This window comes from Oculina patagonica, chromosome 2 (genome assembly GCF_052425735.1).
Source record: "Oculina patagonica isolate OP01 chromosome 2, crgOcupat, whole genome shotgun sequence".
In the NCBI taxonomy this organism is placed as follows: Eukaryota; Metazoa; Cnidaria; class Anthozoa; order Scleractinia; family Oculinidae; genus Oculina; species Oculina patagonica.
In genome coordinates, this window is record NC_135759.1 from 37,780,128 (window position 1) to 37,802,957 (window position 22,830).

The 22,830-nt window shown below is 38.7% G+C and overlaps 1 protein-coding gene across 1 annotated transcript in view; it reads right to left on the reverse strand.

Moving 5' to 3' along the window:
* LOC144644597 (ectopic P granules protein 5 homolog) overlaps positions 1-22,830 on the reverse strand; it is a 51,963-nt gene that overhangs the window by 4,917 nt on the left and 24,216 nt on the right. The window contains exons 21-53 of the mRNA XM_078504118.1: positions 22,497-22,662; positions 21,387-21,527; positions 20,956-21,076; positions 20,061-20,158; positions 19,487-19,589; positions 19,077-19,175; positions 18,857-18,994; positions 17,868-18,034; positions 17,071-17,286; positions 15,892-16,015; positions 14,959-15,109; positions 13,235-13,406; positions 12,398-12,488; positions 11,840-11,911; positions 10,961-11,103; positions 10,528-10,574; positions 10,070-10,191; positions 9,390-9,575; positions 8,419-8,550; positions 7,847-7,928; positions 7,379-7,500; positions 6,935-7,136; positions 5,765-5,840; positions 5,192-5,295; positions 4,602-4,771; positions 4,342-4,427; positions 3,567-3,663; positions 3,126-3,190; positions 2,707-2,796; positions 1,992-2,055; positions 1,589-1,733; positions 1,126-1,482; positions 191-323 (exon numbers count right to left, since the gene is read on the reverse strand). Of these exons, the coding sequence (XP_078360244.1) occupies positions 191-323; positions 1,126-1,482; positions 1,589-1,733; positions 1,992-2,055; positions 2,707-2,796; positions 3,126-3,190; positions 3,567-3,663; positions 4,342-4,427; positions 4,602-4,771; positions 5,192-5,295; positions 5,765-5,840; positions 6,935-7,136; positions 7,379-7,500; positions 7,847-7,928; positions 8,419-8,550; positions 9,390-9,575; positions 10,070-10,191; positions 10,528-10,574; positions 10,961-11,103; positions 11,840-11,911; positions 12,398-12,488; positions 13,235-13,406; positions 14,959-15,109; positions 15,892-16,015; positions 17,071-17,286; positions 17,868-18,034; positions 18,857-18,994; positions 19,077-19,175; positions 19,487-19,589; positions 20,061-20,158; positions 20,956-21,076; positions 21,387-21,527; positions 22,497-22,662 (4,282 nt within the window). The remainder of the gene's footprint in view (positions 1-190; positions 324-1,125; positions 1,483-1,588; positions 1,734-1,991; positions 2,056-2,706; positions 2,797-3,125; positions 3,191-3,566; positions 3,664-4,341; positions 4,428-4,601; positions 4,772-5,191; positions 5,296-5,764; positions 5,841-6,934; positions 7,137-7,378; positions 7,501-7,846; positions 7,929-8,418; positions 8,551-9,389; positions 9,576-10,069; positions 10,192-10,527; positions 10,575-10,960; positions 11,104-11,839; positions 11,912-12,397; positions 12,489-13,234; positions 13,407-14,958; positions 15,110-15,891; positions 16,016-17,070; positions 17,287-17,867; positions 18,035-18,856; positions 18,995-19,076; positions 19,176-19,486; positions 19,590-20,060; positions 20,159-20,955; positions 21,077-21,386; positions 21,528-22,496; positions 22,663-22,830) is intronic.

Genomic DNA, 22,830 nt, shown 5'->3' on the forward strand with positions numbered 1-22,830 from the left:
CTTTTGCAGAGCTGCATCAAGTCTTGTAGCCCCTAAAGAAGGCTTGCTTTCTCAACCAAAATATCGGACAAGATTTTGTTTAATACATATATTTTCCACCCTGTATTCACTCAACTTTTGCTTCTCCTTTAGCGAGTCTCTTTTACTGCCTTACGGATCAGTGTTGCCGTCTATTTTGTAACTTTCTTACCTGACTTTAACGTGCGTGCACCACGTGACTATATCAGTTAGAACATTCATCTCCTGAGCGGGGCTCTGACACGAGGACAACTTGAGGACAATGTTTGTGTAAAGAGTCAGTAGAGCGCCTTGTTTGATACACTCTGAAAGAAAATAACAGCAGGTTGTGTCCTTGGATAAAAAGGTTTACAGTAGTGTGTCACACACCATGTATTCAAATGCCTCTTTTTCGGAGAGTTTGAAAGTCGTTTTAGAATCCCAAAAGAAACTGGAGCATACCACAAAAGCAAATCAATCAATCAATCAATCAATCAATCAATCAATCAATCAATCAATCAATCAATCAATCGATAGATCGGTGGATGGAGGTAGGCAGGCAAACAAACAAATCAAAAATATTAAATAAGCGCCCTGTCCCGAATAAGCGCCCTGTCTCGAATAAGCGCCCGGGCGCTAAATCGAATCATTACGGTATTTTAAAAAATGCGCTCCGAAAGAGGTACTGTATTGGTCTCGGTACCGATGTGTTCAACATATCGCGAAAAAGTTTACCGGTACCTCCTGGAAGTTTAAGCTCTGTAAAATCCCCCACCCCACGGTAGCGTGCGACCCATTCTCGTCCCCGAGTCACTTGTCCCTCTTAGCCGGCTGAGCCTGGGACAACGAAGAACAAGTGGGGACACATGATTTGATTGGTAGATGTTCAACAAAGGAAATTTAAATTTGGCCAATCAAATCAACCGTTTTAATTCCCTTTGTTATAAGAGCTTTACTTGGTTGATTTGATTGGCTAGATTTTTTAAAATTTCTTTTGTTAAAAATCTAGCCAATCAAATCATGTGTCACCAGAGCCACTTGTTCCTGCCTCAGGCTCAGCCGGCTAAGAGGGACAAGCTAAGCGTCTCTGGGAGTTTCAGCAAAAATTAAAAAAAAAAAAAAACCAACCTTGAACAAACTCATCTTGCGCGAGCTCTGGGACTGCCACACTGGGCACCACTTGTCCCCAGCCTCCGTCCGCTTCCGCTTGAGAATCAGAAGAGATTGGAGACGAATGCTTGGCGAAATATGACTCGATTCCAGTCTCCACAACAGACACCATGAATTGGATGTTAGCGAGGGTCCTGCAGGCTGATGGGATGGAGGCTAAGACGAGCATGGTACACGAAGAGTCCCGGATGAACTGTAATATAAAGTCCAATATTACACTGAGTACATCCCCCACGGGAGAGCAGATGTTCAAGAGGTTGAGTGCTTCAGACATCATCAGACACACTTCTGATGCAGTACTTGCAGGGTCCACACCTGAGGGAAAACCAACACATAAATTCTCCTTACAAGTCTATGTATTTCTAATAGCACTTGCTGAGAGAAATTGACATTTGATTAATATAACTTGCATTTGACTGACCTGACCCAGCAACAGACTGAATATCTTTGAGAACAAACAAGATGACAGGACCGTAAGATTTGGCTTTGAGCTTCGTGTTCATTGAACACTTGGACAGAAGACTTGCTACACAGCGCACGTAGGAGGCTCGCTTCACTGCAGTGTCCTGGAAAAAGAGAAAGTATAGCATTAGGTTATAGAAAGATAATTTTAATTCATTCGTTACTGTGGGACTAAGACCCAAAAGAGACCTTAGACCTACGTTTCCCCGTGCTTGTTGCTGGTAACTTGTCTGCCTCTGACAGCTGATTGGTTAAATAATATTAGTGATGGTCTCTTAGATTATTTTACTTTTATTTTCAGTGCGATAGTGCTTAAGAAAACCTTCCAACAACAAAGCAAGAACATTTTAATTTCTACTTACTGGACGCGTAGGTTGCATGGAACCATCCTCAGAGACTACGATTCCTGCGGCAGCTCTGATTAACCTGAAGTGAAAAATTACTTGATGAGAAGCTGATTTGAAAGAATAAACTTAGTCAAGACAGGGTACAAGTACTGTAGTGTCTCTGGGTTGCTCAAACCGACATAAACTATCTGCAGGAAATCGTCATTCAGTGTGTGGTATGAAAACTATTAAAATTGAACTAAATGACAGAAGCCAGAAACAATTTTTTTCTTGCAGAAGTGTTATGGAAATTAAGGCAATTTCAAGTATGTTTATTTAGTAATCTACTTCCTTCTTCGCTATTTTTAGTCAACTTCTCTTTCAAATGGCTGTTCCTGTCGTTTGTCTTGTGCGGTTTTGCAAAGTTTAACTATTTTGGTTGTAGTTCCAGAAGCTTAGAGTTAAAAAAGCACATTATACTAAGGGAAAATAATTTGAACATCTTATATGTAAAACCCCCACAATCGATTTAACAGGATCTTAATTTCGCTTCTCTCTCAACATATAACCATAGCGTTCTTTTTTTGCGGCATGCAAGCTTTTATAAAATCCAATATTGCTGATGTCTACTTCAAACTATCACTAACAGCTAAGACGAACCGTGCTGCAAGGACAAACCTTAAAAACAACGCTACCTGCTGACCTAGCAGATGATTTTGTACAAAGCGCTGTGGTTGTTTATATTACATACCTCAAGGCGTACCAGATGGGTGATTTCTCCTCAAGCACTAACGCTGCTGTACCATTATTAACTTGCCACGAGACAACTTGCTCAAAAGATCTACAAAATATAAAGTATGTCAGTATTTAATAATATCATTCTTTTTGATTTTCTGTTTTCGTTGTGCGTGGTTGATTTAATCGAAAAACAACGTAATTAGTCAGTGGAGTGAAAAGGAAGATGGGAAGTACAAGATTAAACTTACCAAGAATGACTCCATTAGCGATTAACAATTTCCAGTCACAAACTCAAAATATTATTACAAAATCCTTTTTTATCTCAATTGTCAGAATTTAAAAATGCATCGTCACGGAGACGAGAAAGTGTGGCGCAACTCTTTTGATATATAAATTAAAAACAATCAGTCAAGCTCTGTTGCAGAGACCAACCTGCCATCGAGGTAATGCCAAGGAAATGCTAGCGCATTGTCAAGTAGCTCGGGCATCTTAGAACCCTGTGAAAAAAAAAAAATGAAATGGAAAATAATCCAACGTCGTAAGTCATTTACGAGAAGGGAAATTTGTTATCGTGAGGTGCCTTGCTGCTTGGAGAGGAATGACTATTGCAAATTGCTCTTTTATAGAACAGTATATTCTGAGCTTCTTAAGCCGTTGTCGTGTGAACGAACTCGCGGGCATGACACGCGCGAAACTATACGTGCGAGACACAAAGCATTAGCGTCAGTACTCGACGGTCCTCTGAACATTCTCATATCAGGATGACGTCATCAGGAGACCGCGACTTTCTTGGAAACGACTTTCTTGAAACAGTAGACTCGGTCAATGCCAGGTGATGGAAATATTTATTTCCTTACAAATCAATTCAGTTACCTGTACAGTCATGATGCTCTTCTCGTTAGAAAACATGACAAGAAGATGAAACAAAGATGAATGGAGACGAGCCACACCCTCAGCTGTTTGACTTTCACTAAAAGAAGGAATGAAAACACGGCAGAAATAACGTCAAATCATTGGCCAGAATGTGCCTTCTCATAAAAATCTCCATTAATTTTAGCTTCTTTCTTGTTCAACAAAAACCTCTGCTGAACTCACTTTAATGGAAGTAGGGAAATAAATGAACATATGCTCTGACTTTGGTGATGCAAAAACGGGCACAACATAAGTGCATCCTAACAAAAGTACACACAAACATTTTCCTTCCTAATGCAGTATATTCTTGCCCGGTATTAAGGTGGTTTTGACAACACAATTTTCTACAAATACCTTTTATGACCCCGGCAAGTAAAGTTTATAGTTCGCGTAAAAAAGTGTAAGGTGACAGCAGCTGTATGAGTTGCATTCATTGCTAGTTCTCGCCTTGTACCGGGAAGTGTTAACCCGGTTCTGTAGTAACGCTCTGTTCTGACATTTCTAAATTACATGTGGATCTAGATATTACTACCTCTGTACTAGCATGGTGCTACGCTTTAATTTAGAATTTACATTGATTTTGCTGAGTTAATTACTGAGAAAAAAATGAACAAAAAGGGGAAGGAGATCAAAAGCTTACGAGTATACATTTCCGCAACAGTAACAATACAGTCTACTTGTCAACCATTATTTTACGTGTCAGTCCAAAAAACGGCTTCAAACAAGGCTGACTTACCAGTAGACAGAGATGATTTTATTCCAGTCTATAAGAGGAAACACAAGTCCAAGGAACCTAAAGCTGTTCTTGCACACACCAAACAACTAACAAAAAAGAGAAACAAAAGAGAACATTACGAAAGGTTTGAATGATTTAAAGTACGTCAAAACGTTGCCGTCGGACTTGATGATTATACAAATTCTCCCAATTCTTCTGTTACTGTAAGAAATATATGAAGGCAAGTAAAGAGAAATTGAGGTAACAAAGCTTTAACAAACCTCTTGCATTAGTTCCATGTTGTGCAGTGTCGGTAGAAAGCTCTGCCATGGAAGGAGAAAGAACTTGGAGCGATACACTCGCAGAACATAATCAGGTATTCCTTCCTTGGCTAGCGACGACACGAAAAAACTCCAGAACATGTTCATCATTGATGTACCGCTGTATGGAGCTGACGAGAAATAAAATTACACTGTTATATGAGTTGGTAAAGCGTTACATTTGAGTGGTACAGGCTTCCTATTGAACGTTAGTGGTAATACGTTTGACCTAAGTGAGAAACGAACCTTCGAACATGTAGCCTAAGAGCAAGTCACGGGTGAAAAGCTGAGTTCCAAAAGAATTATAAGTGTTTTCAGACAGGTCCAAGTCTGAAGAAAATGGTAAACTGTTTCGAAAAAAAATTGATGCAAATACGAACTTTTAACTACCGCAAAGGGATGTACGCCGCCGTGTTGTAGTCTGGGATTCATAAAACTATTTTTTTAATGTACAATTTGAGTTTTAATCCGTTGAAAAGGAAGGCAAGGGGCAAAGCTTTTACTTTATTGTTTCTTTACAATTGAATAGCCTCATCTCGCCCGAATCTTACCATTTAAATGCGTTTGCAGGCAGTTCAATGTATCAGTAAACAAGGTGATCATGTCTGATGCTTGAGGAACTTCACTCTCATTCCAGGGAGCCACTGGAACATTTCTGTGCAACAGGTAAAACAGGTTCAATCGAACTTGATAAAAACAATCTTAAGGTGTTCTATTGTCCAATACCAACATTTCTTGTGAGTATAAAATAGATTTCTAACAATCAGCGGGAACTTTGGCATAATGAAAAGCTCTGACACTACATAAGTGTGGGAAAGCTGCTGACACGTGAGGCATTCTTAGCTGACTCATTGAAAGACAGTGGCAGTTAGCGGCTATAGCTTGCTCAACCTTTGAGTTTGCCACGAGCTGAACGCACTCGTATTTACTGTTCAATTGATAAAACATCGCGCCAGTAGCAGGGATATCAAAGGTACAAGTCACTTCTCAGTCTCGGATTTTTATCCTTTACAATTCCTTTGATTGCTCAATAGCTTTAAGCAATCACAATGTCCATTAAGGTTTATTATTAGGAATATAGACAAAACTGAAAGAGATACTGCTTGTGTGTGTGCAAATCTTACCCTGGAATAGGAGACTCTTGCGAGCAAATCCACGGTTCAAACACACGACAGATCAGCGTCCAAAGCTCTGTTAACACTACAGACACAATGCAGCAAAACACAATAATGAGATCTCTTTACTTAAAGTGACCAAGAGCGAATGTCTCCTTACTGTGCCAATACATTGTCAAGCAGACAGGCAATGAGTAATGAAGATGAATTGTTCAACAATGACACGAGCACGGGACAAGGAAAATTCTGAGTCCCCGACGGGAACTAACCCATGGCCTCCCAGATACCAGTTGGGCGCTCTATAGCTAACCAACTGAGATATGAGAGACTCGTTGTGAGCTGGGCCATTTACTAGGTTGATATGTGATACACGTCCTGCATACTGCTAGGATCAGCAATGTTGAAATCAACAGTTGTGTAGAATATAATAAAGATGGTAAATTTTAAGATCGAGCTTAAAATTTACCTTCTTTATTATTTACTAGGCGATAAGCATTAAGTAGATCATCAACTTGGCGACATTGCCTTCGTGTATGGCCTGCGTAGCTGGCGGTTTTGTTGGGGTTTAAAGCGCACACAAGCAATAGCGGCAAAGTCACGACAACGAGCGGCGAAGCTTGTGTGCGCTTTAAACCCCAACAAAACCGCACAGCTACGAAGGCTACCTCGTGTACACCAAATTCTTTAATCTCGTTCCCAGAGTTTGCGTTCCTTTTGACCAGCGGTCGGGAAACTCAACGGCTCTGGGTTAATCCAAAACCGGAACCAGGAAATTCTGGTTCCGGTTTGATTATGTGCGTGCGCCGAAGATTGTGGTGAAAGGAACAAGTTTTCAACGGCCAATCAGATTCCATCCCCTTGTGACGGGCTTTCAGGTTAGCCCAGAAGTCCCGATCCCTGGCGCAGACCAGAAGGATCACGGCCTCTGGGGACGATTCTCAGCAGAGAGTAAACATCCAGAGCACTAGACTGAACATGACAAGTACCAAACTTTTCTATCTGGCTAAGCCTCTCGAACTAACTCCTTCTGAATTATATGGCACATAATTCACAAGATACCTAAGCTGCACGGGACCTATTTTGGCCAATAAAAATACGGTAAAAGTTAATCAAGGGTACCGACTCCCAGGCATACACTAGGCTCCTCATATGCAAGGGTCTAAACCAAAGGCACCTTACCTTCATCTAGACCTTGGCCCCTGTTAGCAAAGACAACTGCAGCTCTTCTAACGACAATCTGTTGACACATGAAACCGAGGAGAAACGATAGCTGCTTGATGTACGGCCTCCACATGGTGTAGAGGCCACCAGTCACGTGACCTCCCAGTTCAGCCCGCTGACCACTGAAGTACTTGGTGAGCCAGTCAAGTGTTTCTAGAACCTAATAAATATAACAAAACAATAATGTGAGAAAGAAGAAAATTGACAACAGCCCTTCTCAGAAGACGAAGCCCCCTGTATGGACACCAACAGCAGTTTTAACAAGTTAACCAGATGAAGAAACCATTTTTGCGGCTAACAAAGTAACGTTCGACAGAAAAAACCTCAAAGAAGCAAAATGCCAACGAGGAAATAATAAACAACGATGGAATGCGGATGGTTAAGATTAAAATAAATATTAACCTGCTCATCTCCTAACACTTCCTTTGATACAGTCTGTTTTTCAGTTTCATTTGTGGGAACACAGCCAATGCAGGACAGAAACGTGCTCCATACATCAAGACAAAGGGTACGCTTACTGGAACCTGACAAGGAAAAGAAAAACAGACTTATTAACAAAATACAGAATATTCCAGGTTTATTTGTGACGTATCCTGAGGGTGCATTTGTGACGTTCAAGGAATAATCGTTAAAATCCTGATTTCCCGAGCCCTCCGTTCTCGAGACTTTCGATTATTCGAACCAATTTATGTTTCCGTTGGGTAGTACTTCTCTGTAATTTTACCCCGATTTCTCTATTTCTCAGCGCATGACAGTTTCAGAAAGTGTCAGTATTAAGAAGCTGTCTGTAAAGCTAGGTTTGACTGCGCTACAGATCAAATGTCAAAGACTGTAGAGTTTTCAATAGAACAGTAATTGTGTTCTACTCACCTTCACACAGAAGCCTGAGTGCATCACTGTACTGTTCAGGAAAATTGTACATCAGGACAATAGACAAGTGGCGAAGGTACACCTGGATATCAATTAATCAATCAATCAATCAATCAATCAATCAATCAATCAATCAGTCAGTCAGTCAGTCAGTCAATTGATCGATCGTTCGATCAGTCAGTCAGTCAATCGATCATGCAATCAATCAATCAAACAATCAATCAATCAGTCAGTCAGTCAGTCAGTCAGTCAGTCAATCAGTCAGTAAGAAGATCGATAAATAAAGTAAAAATGTAAATAATTAGTTAAAAATAGGTCAGTCTGTCACACAGTCCGGCAAGCATGTAAGAGTATCAACTTATCCACAAGCCTGTCAGTCGGTTATGTTTGGTTGGTCGGTCGGTTAGCTGGTCGAATGGACAGACAGTCGGTTGGTCAGTCGGTTGGTTGGTCTGTCAGTTGGACAGATAGACAGACAGTCAGTCAGTTAGGACAATAGCTAGATAGTTTGGACATAACACAAAATTCAAAAACACAAAAGCACAGCGATAACGGTATCAAAGCGAACTCACATCGAGAAGTGCTCTCTTGTTACTAGCAGGTTCATAGCCAACAGTGTTAAGTGCATCAAACACAGCACAAGTTAAAGCTGATCTTTCCATGAGATTGCTGTTTGGTGACGAGAACCACTTTTGTAACTCAAACTACAAAGGAATAAACACATGTGGTAACCTATTGGGACAAAATTATCATTCAAACGCCGAGACTGAGCCTTCGACATAAATCGTTTTTGTTTTTGTGGCGCCCGCAGCCAGAATTAGCCTTCATCCCTACAAAACTAATATTAGGTCGTGTCTGGGATTTACGGCTGACAGTCTCTTTCCTAAAGTAGAGTTGAAACTGTTTCCACCGGCTATCCTGTGGAGAGGTGACCGTCGTTGAAAGACAATGCATGCATAGGTGCATGGTTGAAACTCTCTGCAACAATAAGTACAACAATAAGAAAGACCTGGAACTTGTTGATAAGTTAAGACAGTGCCAAGGTATTTCAATCAGGCTTATTAAGAAAAACCAAAGTTACAAAAAATCTCGCTCCTTTAACTTTTTAACGACTGTAACATGGCCAAAAAGAAGTTTAAAGGGACCATGTCACGGATTTTACCAGATTTTGAAGCCGCCAAATTTTATATTTGTGTTACAGGAAACCTAAAAATAATAGCCCATTTTTATTAAAAATTGCTATATAAGAGCACTGAAACTGTTAACTAGCATCTTTGGCTGTGGATGGCTAGGATGGAAATGGATTGCAATTTGAAAACTTAAGGCTAACGTTTTCAAATTGTTTCCGCGCATCTTCAAAAAATTGATATTTATAGCTGTAGTTTGATTTCTATCCGCAAAGTAAGGTTATAGCTTCCTTTAGATGTTCAAAGATAATGTTTTTTATGGGTTAAGTTGCCTTCCACTAATTTCAGAACAGTTTAGACCAAAAATCTGCTAAATCTCCGTAACAGAGTCCCTTTAAAAGAGTTGGCAAGTTTACTTTAGTGAGCAGAGAGAAGACAAGATCCTCGTCAGTAGATTCCAGTATTCGTCGGTACATGGCAGTGAATGAGTCAGGATTGTCATTGGGACTGAAAAAGGTGACTAGCAGCATTGACACTGAAGAATGTTCTAAAATGGCGGACAGAAGCTGTTCTGTTTGACTGGGGTTGTTCATTATAAACTCCTGAAAAATAAAAATTATAGCAAGCAAATAATAAGTTGTTTGGTTGGAGTTGTTCATTGTAAACTCCTGAATTAAATAAAATAACAACAAGCAACTAATGAATTGTTTGATTGGAAACATTCATTATAAACTCCTAAAAATAAAAATTGCAGCAAGCAAATAATAAACTGTTTGATTAATAAGCGGAATAAAAAAACTTGATTGAAAAACGTTTTTCGTTAACTGGTTTTAAAATAAGCTTTAGAAACTCATAATAAATCAAATTCATTTCGAAATTTGGAACGATTTTGGGAAAGGTGGGCTTATGTCCGGGGGGCTTTTAATCGGATGTATTTTTTGTCAACAAGTAGGTGGGCCTATAACCAGGGGGGCTTAAAAGCGGAATTGTACGGTATACAAAACTCGTGTGCTCTGGCCAGCAAGTTGCTTTGATTCACTGTTAACAAAATTTCACCGAGTGGCAGTGGTACAGTGTACCTAAGATGACTACTGACCTTTCCTAGTATCTCAATACAGGATGTAAAGAACTGCACAGTTGGTTGGTAATTCATCACATTCTCGTCCATTGCTCCGGTAACGTGATAAAACAACGCTGTGCCAATGTCACTAAGAATTTCTAAAATTAACGTAAGATACAATAAAACATGTCATGCAGTAGACTGTTGTACCCTGTCATGTTCTTTACTAGTTATCCTCTACTTAGTTGCTCATCTGTAGGAGGTGTGATGGCCTAACGGTTAGCGCGCTGGACTCCTGATTGAGTGGTCTGGGTTCGAGCCCCGGCCGGGGGTCACTGTGTTGCGTTCTTGGGCAAGACACATTATTCTCATAGTGCCTCTCTCCGCCCAGGTAGTATGGGCCGCTTGGCTCGAGGCTTACCCTTTTTTGAGTTGCTCATCTAGTACCAAGTCCAAAAAAATGCAAAATTCATATCAACAGATCATTACAGTACCTTGTACTCTCCTCTCTGAAGAAGATTTTGCTTTGTTTACTAATGAGCTGGAAGAAAAGAGAGAGATTTGAATTTGATTTTGAATAAGATTTCTTGATAGGATGCCAGATCTAAATAAGAAGAGAGTTATGAATATGAGAAGAGTATCATATTGCTATTAGCAAAATGTTGTCAAAGTCTTGGAAATGGGAAAATACTGATCCATGTTACATTTGAAATGAGTTCCAGAAACAAAATAGGCTCACGTATCAGCCAGATAACACAGACCTCAGTTTTGATAATTCAAGATATCATGCTCAACCTCATCCAATAATTGCTTAATGTTGCATCTATGTTGAACCATCATCGAACTTAACCAACATCAAACCAGTATTGGTGAAATGTCGGACAAATGATACATACGACAGATATCATTTACTGCAACCATACTTACGTGATAATGCTTTCAATATACGCGGCAGCCTCGCACAAGTTTGAAGGGCATGGCTGAATAAAGTTTTGAACAACTTGCTCCTGTTCACGACGATTGTCAGCAACCTTTCTGATTGCAACCTCGTTGGGATGTTTAGCGAGAAACTGTTACAAATAAAATTCAAAAAGTACAGTTAAAGCCGTCATAAGCAAGTACCTCGGGAATTCGCTGAAATAATAGACGTGGTCTCTTACGAGTGCCTGTAGGAAAATTTTTTTCTACCTTCCCCGGCCGTAAATCCCCGCCACGGGCATAAATTATCTTTAACTTTTAATTTGAGATCTTTATCAACAAATATTATTAGGCAATATTATAGTACGGCAAATTTGATCAAGTACTGTACACTTTGATTCAACTGTTGACTAATGAGTCAGAATCTTTGAGCGGTCATTTACAAGAGAAAAAAACAAAGTAAAAGACCAGTTGGTAATTCCCAAAGGTGATCGCAGTCGGTTACTAGAAATCATAAAGTTTGAGTGACAATTCAAACGGGGTTTCATAATGGTGTTGTGGTCATGACTGGAGTTGGTCGCTTACGAAAATGGTTGTAAAGAGAGAAGTTATAGTTTCCTTAAGAATTATAATTAAATATAAGCTCTTATTTTCGGGGGAAGATTCGGGGAGCTTATTTTCGGGGGATGGCTTATTATTGGAATGTTACGGTAATTCTCAAAGGTAACCAATATCTATTTTCTTCTCACGTTAAATCAATACATCATCAGATGGACAACTGATACACCAAATTCTCAGTACTCATATCGTAAAAAATATAAAGGAATACGTAAGGAGATTTGAAATATCAATCTTGGTCTGATCCTGAAGATCAGTAGATGTCATTACCTTGATAGTGAGAGTGGCGGGTCCGCGGCACTGATTTCTAAAATTACTGCTGCAAGGGACTTGTACTACAATCTGCAGCCAAAGAAAATAAATCACACAGATTTATACGAATGAATTCTGAATATTCGGTGCAATTATACTACAATCCTGAGGATTTTCTGCAGGAATAGAATGTTAAACTTTAACTGGTGTCCATGCTGGGCGTTCTTTTCCGGTGCGGCGTGGCCGAATGGTTTAAGGCAATGGATTCAAATCTGCAATATTTTTTTTATTCATTTATAGTGACCACAATAAGAACGGTAATGCTAAATCCACCAACACTTAATAAAGTCATACTATTTTTTTTTAATGACCTTGCATTTTATCACTTTTTTGAAGAAAACCATCACTGAGGTTTGAATTACCTCAGAACTTTGTAGACTTTCTACAGTTCAAAACAAAATGGAATAGAAGTAGAATACTTTATTTTAAGTCAATGGGCGTACAGAGTGGTTGCCCAATCTTCCCTGTCTGGGGCTTGTGTAAAAAATGCTCGACAAAAAAATCCTAAAACTTTACCTGGGACATCTCATTCGAGTACATTTTGGGTATTAACTCAATATACTCAATGTCTAACGAAACGTGATGTCCAACAAGACCACAAAACTTCCTGTTTAATGAAAGAATAACAAAATAAGTTTAGATGCAGATATGAAACATAGAAGGAAAAAGCTTAATTATAAAGATGAAAGACATAATGAGAGTTGCGCATAACAAACAAGCTGGCAGAAACAACCGTTAGTGCGAGGCAAGTAGTATGCGAGACATTGACGGAACAGAAAGGCTTCTATATGAAATGAGGTCATAATTTTTGAATTTCACCTAGACGTTTACAGCATGTTCTTGCTTTTGCACAGAACATACCTTATTATAGGAAATTAACGCGTCATGAAATTAACGCGAATATGAAAAATTCGCGTTAATTTCTGTGAGCGTTAATTTCCGCGCCCCTAATTTAGTGGAGCGTTTAGGGAAAACATTTTCACAGACATTTGTGTTCAGTTGTGAACAGTTTACGTTTTGGGTATCGTTGGCGCTGAAAAGAACGCTCGAAGTCACTTAGCGAGATTCGTTTAGGTCAGAAGTACATAATCTAGATTATGTACTTCTGTTTAGGTTTTGGATGTTGTTAGTTCCATTTCTTTGTTTGGTCGCGTTAATTTCCTTCATTTTGAAATTTAAGCCCCTTTGTCGTGTTAATTTCCTTTATTTGGAAGTTATTTTTGCTTCCCTACGTGTTAATTTAAGGCGCGTTAATTTCCAATACCTTAATTAACACGAGCGTTAATTTCCTATAATAAGGTAGTTTACTCATGACGATGAATAACAGAACCTAACATGGTATATTTTACAAACCTTGCATGAGTAACAATTCCCTGTAGCTGACCGTAGACGATGTGGAGTAGTTTCTGCTTGTTCATAAGTGTCGCATCTGTCATGGGGGGTAGGATGGGTTCTAATCTTTTTACAGGGGGAGGGGGGAGGGGTGCAGGATGTGTTTTCATTCTTCTGATAATCCTTGAGGCAGCTTAAAAAGAAACAGAAACTCGTCATGATGTCGGCACCATAATAGTTGCAGTGCTAATCATTAAACTACACAAATAGATCACTGCAATGACATTAATAGCGTCTCCTATTCAAACTTTAAGAATTTCAATCCCGTCCCAGTTTCCTTTACTCGACACTTATCGTTTAAGGAATACCGAAAACAAATTAGTTCTTCCACAACCTCGAACTGATTATCTCAAGAAAAGTTTTTCGTACAGTGGAGCTCAGTTGTGGAACAACTTACCTGTAGACCTAAGACAAGCATCTTCACTGGCCGATTTCAAATCTTAATTAAGTCGGCACAGTTTAAAGTAATATCTAAATTTTAAGTAAATTTTAGACACGGCCTCCATGAAAAGCAGACTTTTCTTTTGTTATTTTGAATTTGTTGTTATTAAATTTTTGTAGTTAGTTAGATAGGTAGATAGTCCAGTAACTTAATTGACTGATGGAAAAACCGTGTATAAATAAAGTTATCTTATCTTATCTTATCTTATTTAGAAATCAACATTTTGTAAATGTATTTAAGGCTGGGACTGTAAAGAACCCGCATGAAATCCAGCAAGAGCTGGTGTGGCTTTCTCTCTAAATATAGTAATTTATGTTTTTAATTGAAAACTGCCTGAGTTGGGCTCAAACTGATCAATGCCTGATTTCTCTCCACACATTGTCAAGTTGCCAAACAGACAGGTGATGAGAATTTAGAAAGTAATCAGTTTTGATGCAGGGATATCGTCTTGATGAGGCTCAAACTTCTCCTTACAAACACCTCCCATAATACCGACACCCCTATATAATGGACAGTAGAAACCAGAATTTACATAAACAGCTATGTCTCTTTGGTGTCCATGTTAAAAAGGTTCAGCGTGTGGCACAGTGCCAGCTGGACAAGAGTTCCAGGATCTTTAAGCTATTTGGGCGAGCTGATAGCGTTCGGGAGTGAACTGCGATGGATTAGAATCACATCCAGTGGGGATATCAACACTCTCAGCCGCTTCATGCAACAGAAACTGGAAACAAGTACCGACTTTTTATGGCAGAAAATAAATACACCTTATTCGATGGCTTAACATATCATACGCACGGATATTTTGCAAGTTGCGTAGTATTTTTCCACACCCCATAGGCGCAATGAGCAAAATGTTTGCGCGAAATATATGTTAAACCATCGAATAAGGGATTTATTATTCAAGTAAGTTCGTCGCTTCAAAAGCGAGCCTAAAGGACGTAAACAGTTCAAAGTTTGGATCATTTAGTCCTGCTATTTTGTTGGTCCGCTTTCCTTCCATATCTTGCCCTGTTCTTGTCATGCGCTTTTTACATGAGCCTCTGGCTCAGATAGAGAGGGCAACCCAATCCCGCACCATGACGTTAATAAATTGATTGATTGTGTTACCGGCTCATATTTCGCGCTTTCTCTTGACCTTATATGGTAAAATGGCGTAATAGTAGAGTGATAAAGTGAAAATTTTATCAACTGAACAAATCTGAATCATTTTCCTGTTGTTCGTTGCTGTTAGATGTAGTTTCACCTGTTTCAGGGCTCCTGTCATTCCACTGTCCTGTCATTTTACCCTCAGCAGGTTTCTTCTGAGGTCCCAGTGAGTGCTTCACCCAGCAACGTACAGACTCAGTTATTTCCATATCAATCTTCTTCATGAAAAGCAAGTCATTCCAAGGTTCCTGGAAAAATCCCAACAAGTTTAATAGTAAATAACCCTAACCCTGTATTAACAATGGTCTGATGTGAAAACAAGCAGTTTTTTTTTCATGATGAAAGGTGCATAACACAATCTCAGCACTGCCAAAGTATAGATTTTAAAATAGAAATTACCGTATTTATTCGATTAAGCGCCCAACCTCGAATAAGCGCCCACCTCGAATAAGCACCCACCCTGAAGGTAGAAAAAGTTAATAAGCGCCCTCCCCCCCCCCCCCAAAAAAAAAACATGACATCGAGGAGACAGCACCAGAGAGTTCGCTAATTGGCTTCAGAGACAATTATATCGAAATGGAGTTGAAATTGAGTAAGTACACTACTAAAAGTCTTCCCCGAAGACCGAGTTTTATTTGTATTTCACAGAAACTTTCAATGAACAGTTAAAATTCTGCTTTGGTATATCTTCATGTTTTGTTATTATTTTTTGTTTTATTGCCAAATAAACTTACTACTTGTTGAAAATGGTAAAAATTTAATAAGCGCTCAACCTCGAATTAGCGCCCACTCTCAAGGTCCAAAAATAAAATAAGCGCCCAGGGCGCTTAATCAAATAAATACGGTATATAATAACCTAAGCCCTTAGTGTAAATAGATACCCCGAATGTAATTGCTGGAGTTAAATAAAAAAGATTCTTCTTTTGCTTTTGTGTGCCTACAACAGGACAATACAAGTTGGCAAAATCTTTGCGTGCTTACATTTTGTTTTGATTTCTTGCATTAAAAAGATGCTTGTACGGACACATACCAGTTCAGGTTTGAGCAATGTTTCCAGTCTCGCTGGATCGTAAGGAGGAGGTAATGATGGTAAATAGAGGCTGGGATCATGAAGTCTGGGTTCATCAAGCCACAGAACAAGAGTCTGATAAAACCTGCAGTGAGAAACAAACAGGATGAATGTAGTATAAGACAACACACAGAACCTTACAAGTGTTAAAATCCACGACCATTGTATGACCTTCACAGAGGTAGGTGGGTAGATAGGTAGGTAATCTTTATTTCTACACGGTCAAATCATCAGCTAAAAATACTGCAATTAATCCTATTTTACATAAATACTTAAATTCTAGTGATAGAGCGGTTTTCACTTGAGTGTCGAAAGTGAATTGCGTTTGCATTGGTTTTGCATTACTACGCTTAGTAATTGGCTTAAAAATCTCGCGCCACTTTCTCAGCCAATAAGAACTAAAACAAAAACCAATTGTGACTCGCTCGCGCACGTTTTCCCGCGCTTCGTGCCAGCTACATGTATTTGCTTCGAATTTTGATTGGTTTACTGAATTGTCTGTGTCCTTTGTGATTGGCCAGAGTAATTACTTTGGTTTTGGTTTTACGACACTCGATTGAAAACTGCTCTTAACTATTATAAAGAAAAAACTGCTTTCCACGAATGCCGTGCCTTAAAGTACTTGTTTTAGTAAACCTTTTAATTGCCCAAGGGACTTTGCTTGTCTTACGTTGGAAGGAATACTGTTCCACAAGATTGCGTCGCTATAACATTAGGTAAAGATGCTACCCATCTCCAAAATAGAAGGTTAAATTGCTATGTTGGTTCTAGTTTTCAAATACTCCATACATTACAATCGCATTGAACACCTCCAGAGAGTGAACTTAAGAAAAATGAGAAATGGAACGAAGCAGGATGACACCAAAACGTACCTCAAAGCTAAGGACATGTCTAATCCCAGAAAATACCGATGGTAAAAGTCTATGACCCCTAAAATACTGAAATCTCTCAACCCCTGCCTGACCCCCTTCACTACAATCTGATCCTTTTATACTTGGGTATCATTTCCTTGTCTATCGCACCTACTCCCAAACACACACCAACTCTCCCCTTGGAGAATGTGCATTGACAACACTACACCCTGATCACGTCAGTAGCCTATTTTTTTCCAAAATTTACTGTAGCTTCAGAACAACATACCCTGACAGTTTTTCATGCAAAGCTCTTGTGTGCTCGAACTGCTTGCTAATGTCACTGTCGCCATCAGTCACTGCATCGTGATCTGCCCCAGTCTCCACTGATTTATTTCTGTGGTGCTCGGCCGTGGCCTGTAGTCTCTGCTTCATTTTCTTCAACATGGAGCCATAACCTTGGCACTCAAAGAAACGATAACCCACACCTGACCGCTGAGCAAGTCTTTAAAGAAGAAAAAGACAGATGTGATGTTCAGTTAAAATAGTACATTTTCTAGTATTTAGTTACAAGGGGAGGTGATGTAATGGTTAACTTCTACCAGAGGTTTGATGATTGGCTACTGTCCTCATAATACAGAAGAATCCCCATTTCTTAAACCTCCAGGGGAAACGACAATTGCTTCAAGAAATTGGGGGTGAAATTAGCGCACAACTACTAGTACAATTGTACACTGTTTTTATACTTGATTTTATTTAATGTCATGCGCTTTATACATGAGCCTTTGGCTCGGATAGGAGGGCCACGAATCATCAACATAATATCATTTCTCACAAGATCACGGCAGTGTCATGCAAGTGATAATAATAAAAATAACACAACCATGTGGAAAAATTGCTTTCATGTACATGTACCACAAGAGCTTTAACATTTTTGATTTGGGAACTGAGTCAGCCTTAAGACCAAAGAAACACTTTACATTTTTTTTTTTTTTTTTTTTTTTTCATTTTTTTTTTTTTTTTTTTTTTAATTTTAAAACCCCCCCCCCCCCCCACACCTCCCAACACAAACTCGATACTACTTACCCAGGTTGAGTGACCGGTCTCTGGAGATAAAGACTAAAGAAGCGTTGCCAGATAAGCGGCAGCATGGGATGATCCACTTCGGATACCATGGCTTGATTTGCCCAGCGATAGATGGAGAGGTTGGACAGAAGAGGCGTCCATGACAGTTTCATTGTCTTTGCTACTTTCTGTAATCAATAAAACACATTTTAAGGGCACGTTCGTTTGGGATCAATCCAGAATAAGAATAATTGAAATAACGCGAGTTAGCGTTCGTTTGGCTGCTCTTCATATTCCGGAAAACTTGGATTTCCATTCCAGCTATTCTGCTCCCAGGAGCAGAATAGCCGGAATATATTCTAGAATATATTCTTATTACAGAATATTCCCAAATTAATGCGCCAAAAGATTAATCTTGTTCTTTGTAATTTAAGAGAGGACTTTGAGTTTTATATTCCTTTCTTTCAGATAAATTATAACAAATGAAATATGTTAAAAAAGAAACAAAAATAAAGATAATACTGACTTTGAGAATTTCCAAGAACAAAAAATTTAAACTATAAAATTAACATCCTGGGAACTCATAACCATCATTTTTTTAAGAAAAAAAAAAACACTCTGGATCCTCTTAGAAGACACCTAGGAGCCTTATCTATTACTCTAATGTTGAAAATCATAAAACATTATTGATGATACAACCAAATAAACATAAATAAAACAAGTAACTATGCAAATTTCATATAAGGAAAAGGCTGAATACCACTAAAAATTCTATATTAAGCAACTTAAATGTAAATGTTTCTTCAGAAAATTTTAGTATCTATTAAGAACCTACATAGCCTAAAGTTGTGCTAATTGCCATTTATGTAAGAACCTGTTTAGGCTTACTTGGGTAAATGCAGGTTCTTTCTCTCGGGTTTATTACTATATTTCAAATATTTTTAAATTTAATAAATTTAATGTATGGGGGGAATTTCTAAGTTTCATAAAGTGCTATGAATCAGTCTTACCTTAAGCACTGCATCAACTGTAGCATCAGGCTTTTTCAGTAACCTTTTGCTCATTTCTACAGAGAGTCCAGAATTCTCTTCCATCTGAGTTTCCATGCACAGCACACAGTAAGCATAGTAGCTGTAGTCTGGGCTGGCCTGTTAACAACAAACACTAACGTGTCATTCAAAATACTAATTCATAGAACTAGAATGCTAGGAGAAAGCTGTAGTATCTCACCTTAATGTCCCACAGAACAGGAGGAGCATTGCTGCTGGATGTTACCCAAGAGACAATAGAGGCAACAACACCCTGACTTCCACTTTCTTTGAGTATAACCTTGACAAAAAATCATAAGGAAAAAAATGTCAGAATTAGAAAGAGGCTGGCAAAGTTCTTAATGGAGTTGGACTATTAGTTTTCTAGTCTTGCAATCAACAGTGCCTGGTTGTAATTGAATGAGTGTTGGCAATCCAAAAATAATGGAGGACAGATTGGATTTATATTTTGCTTGGTGAGCTGGTTTGAGTTTGGTTTGCACGTTTATGCACGGGATACCAACCCAGTTTGCAAATGGCCAGACAAAATGCTGTCTAAATATTTTGTTAAAGCACTGTATTCATTCACATTTTTTCATGTGTTGTGCATACCTTGTACACATCCATAAGGTGAGTCTGTATCACAGTAAGGCTTCCTTCAACCCTCACTGCAATTTTGATCAGGTTATCAAGCAAAAACTGCACACAAACATCCCTGGAAAGAAGGCACATAAAGGTCATTCATCCAAACGAAATTTGTTAAATACAGCAAACCTCAAACCGGATTATTAAGACTACAGGACCATATAAAACAATTTCAGTTTTCCTGAACAGCACCGTAATAAAGTTAATGTTTAGTAGTTGCAAACTATACGTAACTATAGGATTCTTTGTTGTTGTTTTTTTCAGTATCCCCAACTAGTTCCATTGCTCTCATCCACTGAATGTTAATAAAATTAATAATGAAGTGGTGTTTTGAGTACAGCATGTGCACATCAGCTACCTTTGAATTACATAACTAATGACCCCACTTCCCCCTTCACCCGATGGATAGAACATCAGTTTTTTGGGACCCCTGAGACCATTTTGAAATGTAATGCCTTCCCCTTAATGCCCCCACCCCTTGACAACTCTCCCCCCCCCTCCCCCCAAAAAGAGAAACCCACACTGCCATACAACCACTAACCTGTACCAGTTTGGCAATGAACACAAAGTGAGCAACCAAAACTCCACAACACTGACTGAGCCTACCATCCCAGGTGCTTGAAACTTCTGAACATGGCTCTGCAGCAGAGAAAAAGATTGTTTCCACAAATGTTTGCAGTGACAACAATGACATTTACTTTTGAGATTAATAAATTTACCCCCCAAAACGCATTAGACTTATTTTAATAGATTGCCTTGTGTTTAAGTCAGAACACAACTCCTTTTTCATTAAATTTAGTAAGAATTATTGTTTTCCATAACTACTCCACAGTTACCTTAAGGTGGCTCAACTGGATTTTTTTGGGGAAACACCGCTCAAATTTGAGAATTGACTACGTCGCCATTAACAATGCTATCGAAAGTCGATCACCACAGTTGGGTCAGATAAAGATGAAATTTTTATGACCAGTGTTATATTGACATCGGAGTTGCCATAGCGACGAAATGACTTCATTACGTTTTTTACTTTCGCTCGTATTGCTCGGCAAGTGGTAAAGTTTCTTGATTTTTGTCGTCAAAGTGCACAATATTGTAGGTTTTGGACTGCAATCCTTTGGAGTTTCTACTAAAACAATTAGACTACTCGCCCTCGTTTTCTATGAGCGATAGTCAACGAGGCTGCAGCCGAGTTGACTATCGCTCATAGAAAACTCGGGCTCGTAGTCTAATTATGTCGTGGCTTAAATTTTTTTTTCGGTTTAAAGTTTTTGAAACCAGTTTTATTTTTTATTTTTTTCCTTTACTCATCTTCATTATCATAATTATAATCATAAAGTAGAAAGCAAGCAATTTTCATCTTTAATTGACATTCATGCAGATCTCAGGGTGTAAAGAACTGACATGCCAAGAGACACATCGGCCTGTGAACTCTGTACCTGCATGATTCCCACCAGTCTCTTACAATACTGTCCAACTGTGGAGGCTTGAAGAAGCTTTTCTGCGTAGCCTGCATTATCACTGTCCAGCTGGCTTAACCGATGAATCACTGAAACAAACCTGTGTAGAAAAAACAATAAGAACATCTAAAAAAAAAACGTAAGGGCAAGGTTTCATAAATAATGTAAATTGAGACAAAAAAGAAATGCAATTAATTTGCAATAATTTTACATGACTTTGTAATACATAATTATATGCTGCATTGAAGTTTACCAAATATAAGCCACTGATGATTGTTTGTGATATTTGGAACAAATTAATAGAGAGTGATATTTATAGGAAGGTGGTTGTTTTATAGCAGAGTAAGGGAATCTTGCGTTGCATTTATTAGAGGGGCATTTGTACAAGAGACAAAAGAAATAAGTATTACCTTGGTTCTTGTGTAAGTTTCTCTGGACAACCAAAAAACATGGGTGTTACATTTGCCACAATCCTCAAAGCAGCATCAAAGCACTTCTCATTCACTATGACTGTCAAGTGATCCAAGCCCGCACCCAAGAAAAAGTCGCGGCTGTCAGGAAAATAATCAAATAAAAAAATTATAAGTGAAAATAGAAACACTGTAACTGTCTTTAATTAACTGTTTTGCCATTGTGTTTCTGACTCATCACTGAACCTCTGAAAGGCAAACCAAAGTAAGCCAGATGAGGCAGGCCTGGTATCCTAGTTTATTTCAGACACCAACTTCTGCACTATAAGCTACTCACTTTTCAGTTTCTAGCTAAATGTCAGCAACCAGTTGAGGTTCACTAAGCTATAACTGTGAGGTAAATGATACACAAGTGTAGCAGCTCTCTACTGGTCCTCTACAGTGCAGCAGTTGCTAATTGTTTTGGGGGCTAGGGGCATTGTTTCTGTTGTTTGTTCTTCTGTTCTCTTGAAGGGTAGCAGCCATCTCATGTGAGACCTCGTGAGAGCTCTACTCAACCCCTGCATTACCTGACTATACTTTTCTACAGAAATAGCACGAATCAGTGTGCCTCCCACATTAAAAATGCGATACAGTAATTAAAGTGCACCTAACCCCCGAAACAATACTTTCAAAATTGATTGTACATGAGTTAGAGAGTTGAATGGTTAAATATTTCTTCATCTCAATGTTGCGTTTTTAAGTTATGAAGGTTTATTTTTCCAATATGTTAATGAGTATGATGTCTATCCAGTCTTCATTCAATATAAAGATTTTGACTGGTTCACACAAGCAGTATTTAAAAGCATAATACTCGCAATTTTCACAATTTTTATTGTAAATTTGGTGTCTGGTAATGGCGAGTAAATAATGATATAAGCAAAACAAGTATGCTTAAAAGCCTGGGCAGACGTCATACTCATTAACATATTGGAAAAATAAACCTTCATAACTTAAAAACGCAACATTGAGATGAAGAAATGTTTAATCATTCAACTCTCTAACTCGTGTACAATCAATTTTGAAAGTATTGTTTCGAGGGTTAGGCGCACTTTAAGGTGCAATACTTACCTGGTACCTAGAGTGGTCATTGCTATGGCAGCGTAGCATGCAAGTTGTCCTCCTGCCTTAATAGCATGCGTCATACTTGCAAGGCAATTCTCATTAGCAAGTTCCAATGTTTCCTTTGACAGTGACTTCACTAAGCTGGCAAAACCAGGGCCTGCTTCTCCGCTAGCTATGGAGAAAAAGAATGCTTAATTCAAAGTCGTGTCAACTTGGTTTGACTTTCTGGTAGGCATGCAAATATAGATGTTAGTATCTTTTTAAAAGAGCTAGCTAGTTATGTGTAAAACAGGGTTCAGGAAATTAAGCGCCAATTAAATTATTATTATTTAATATAGAA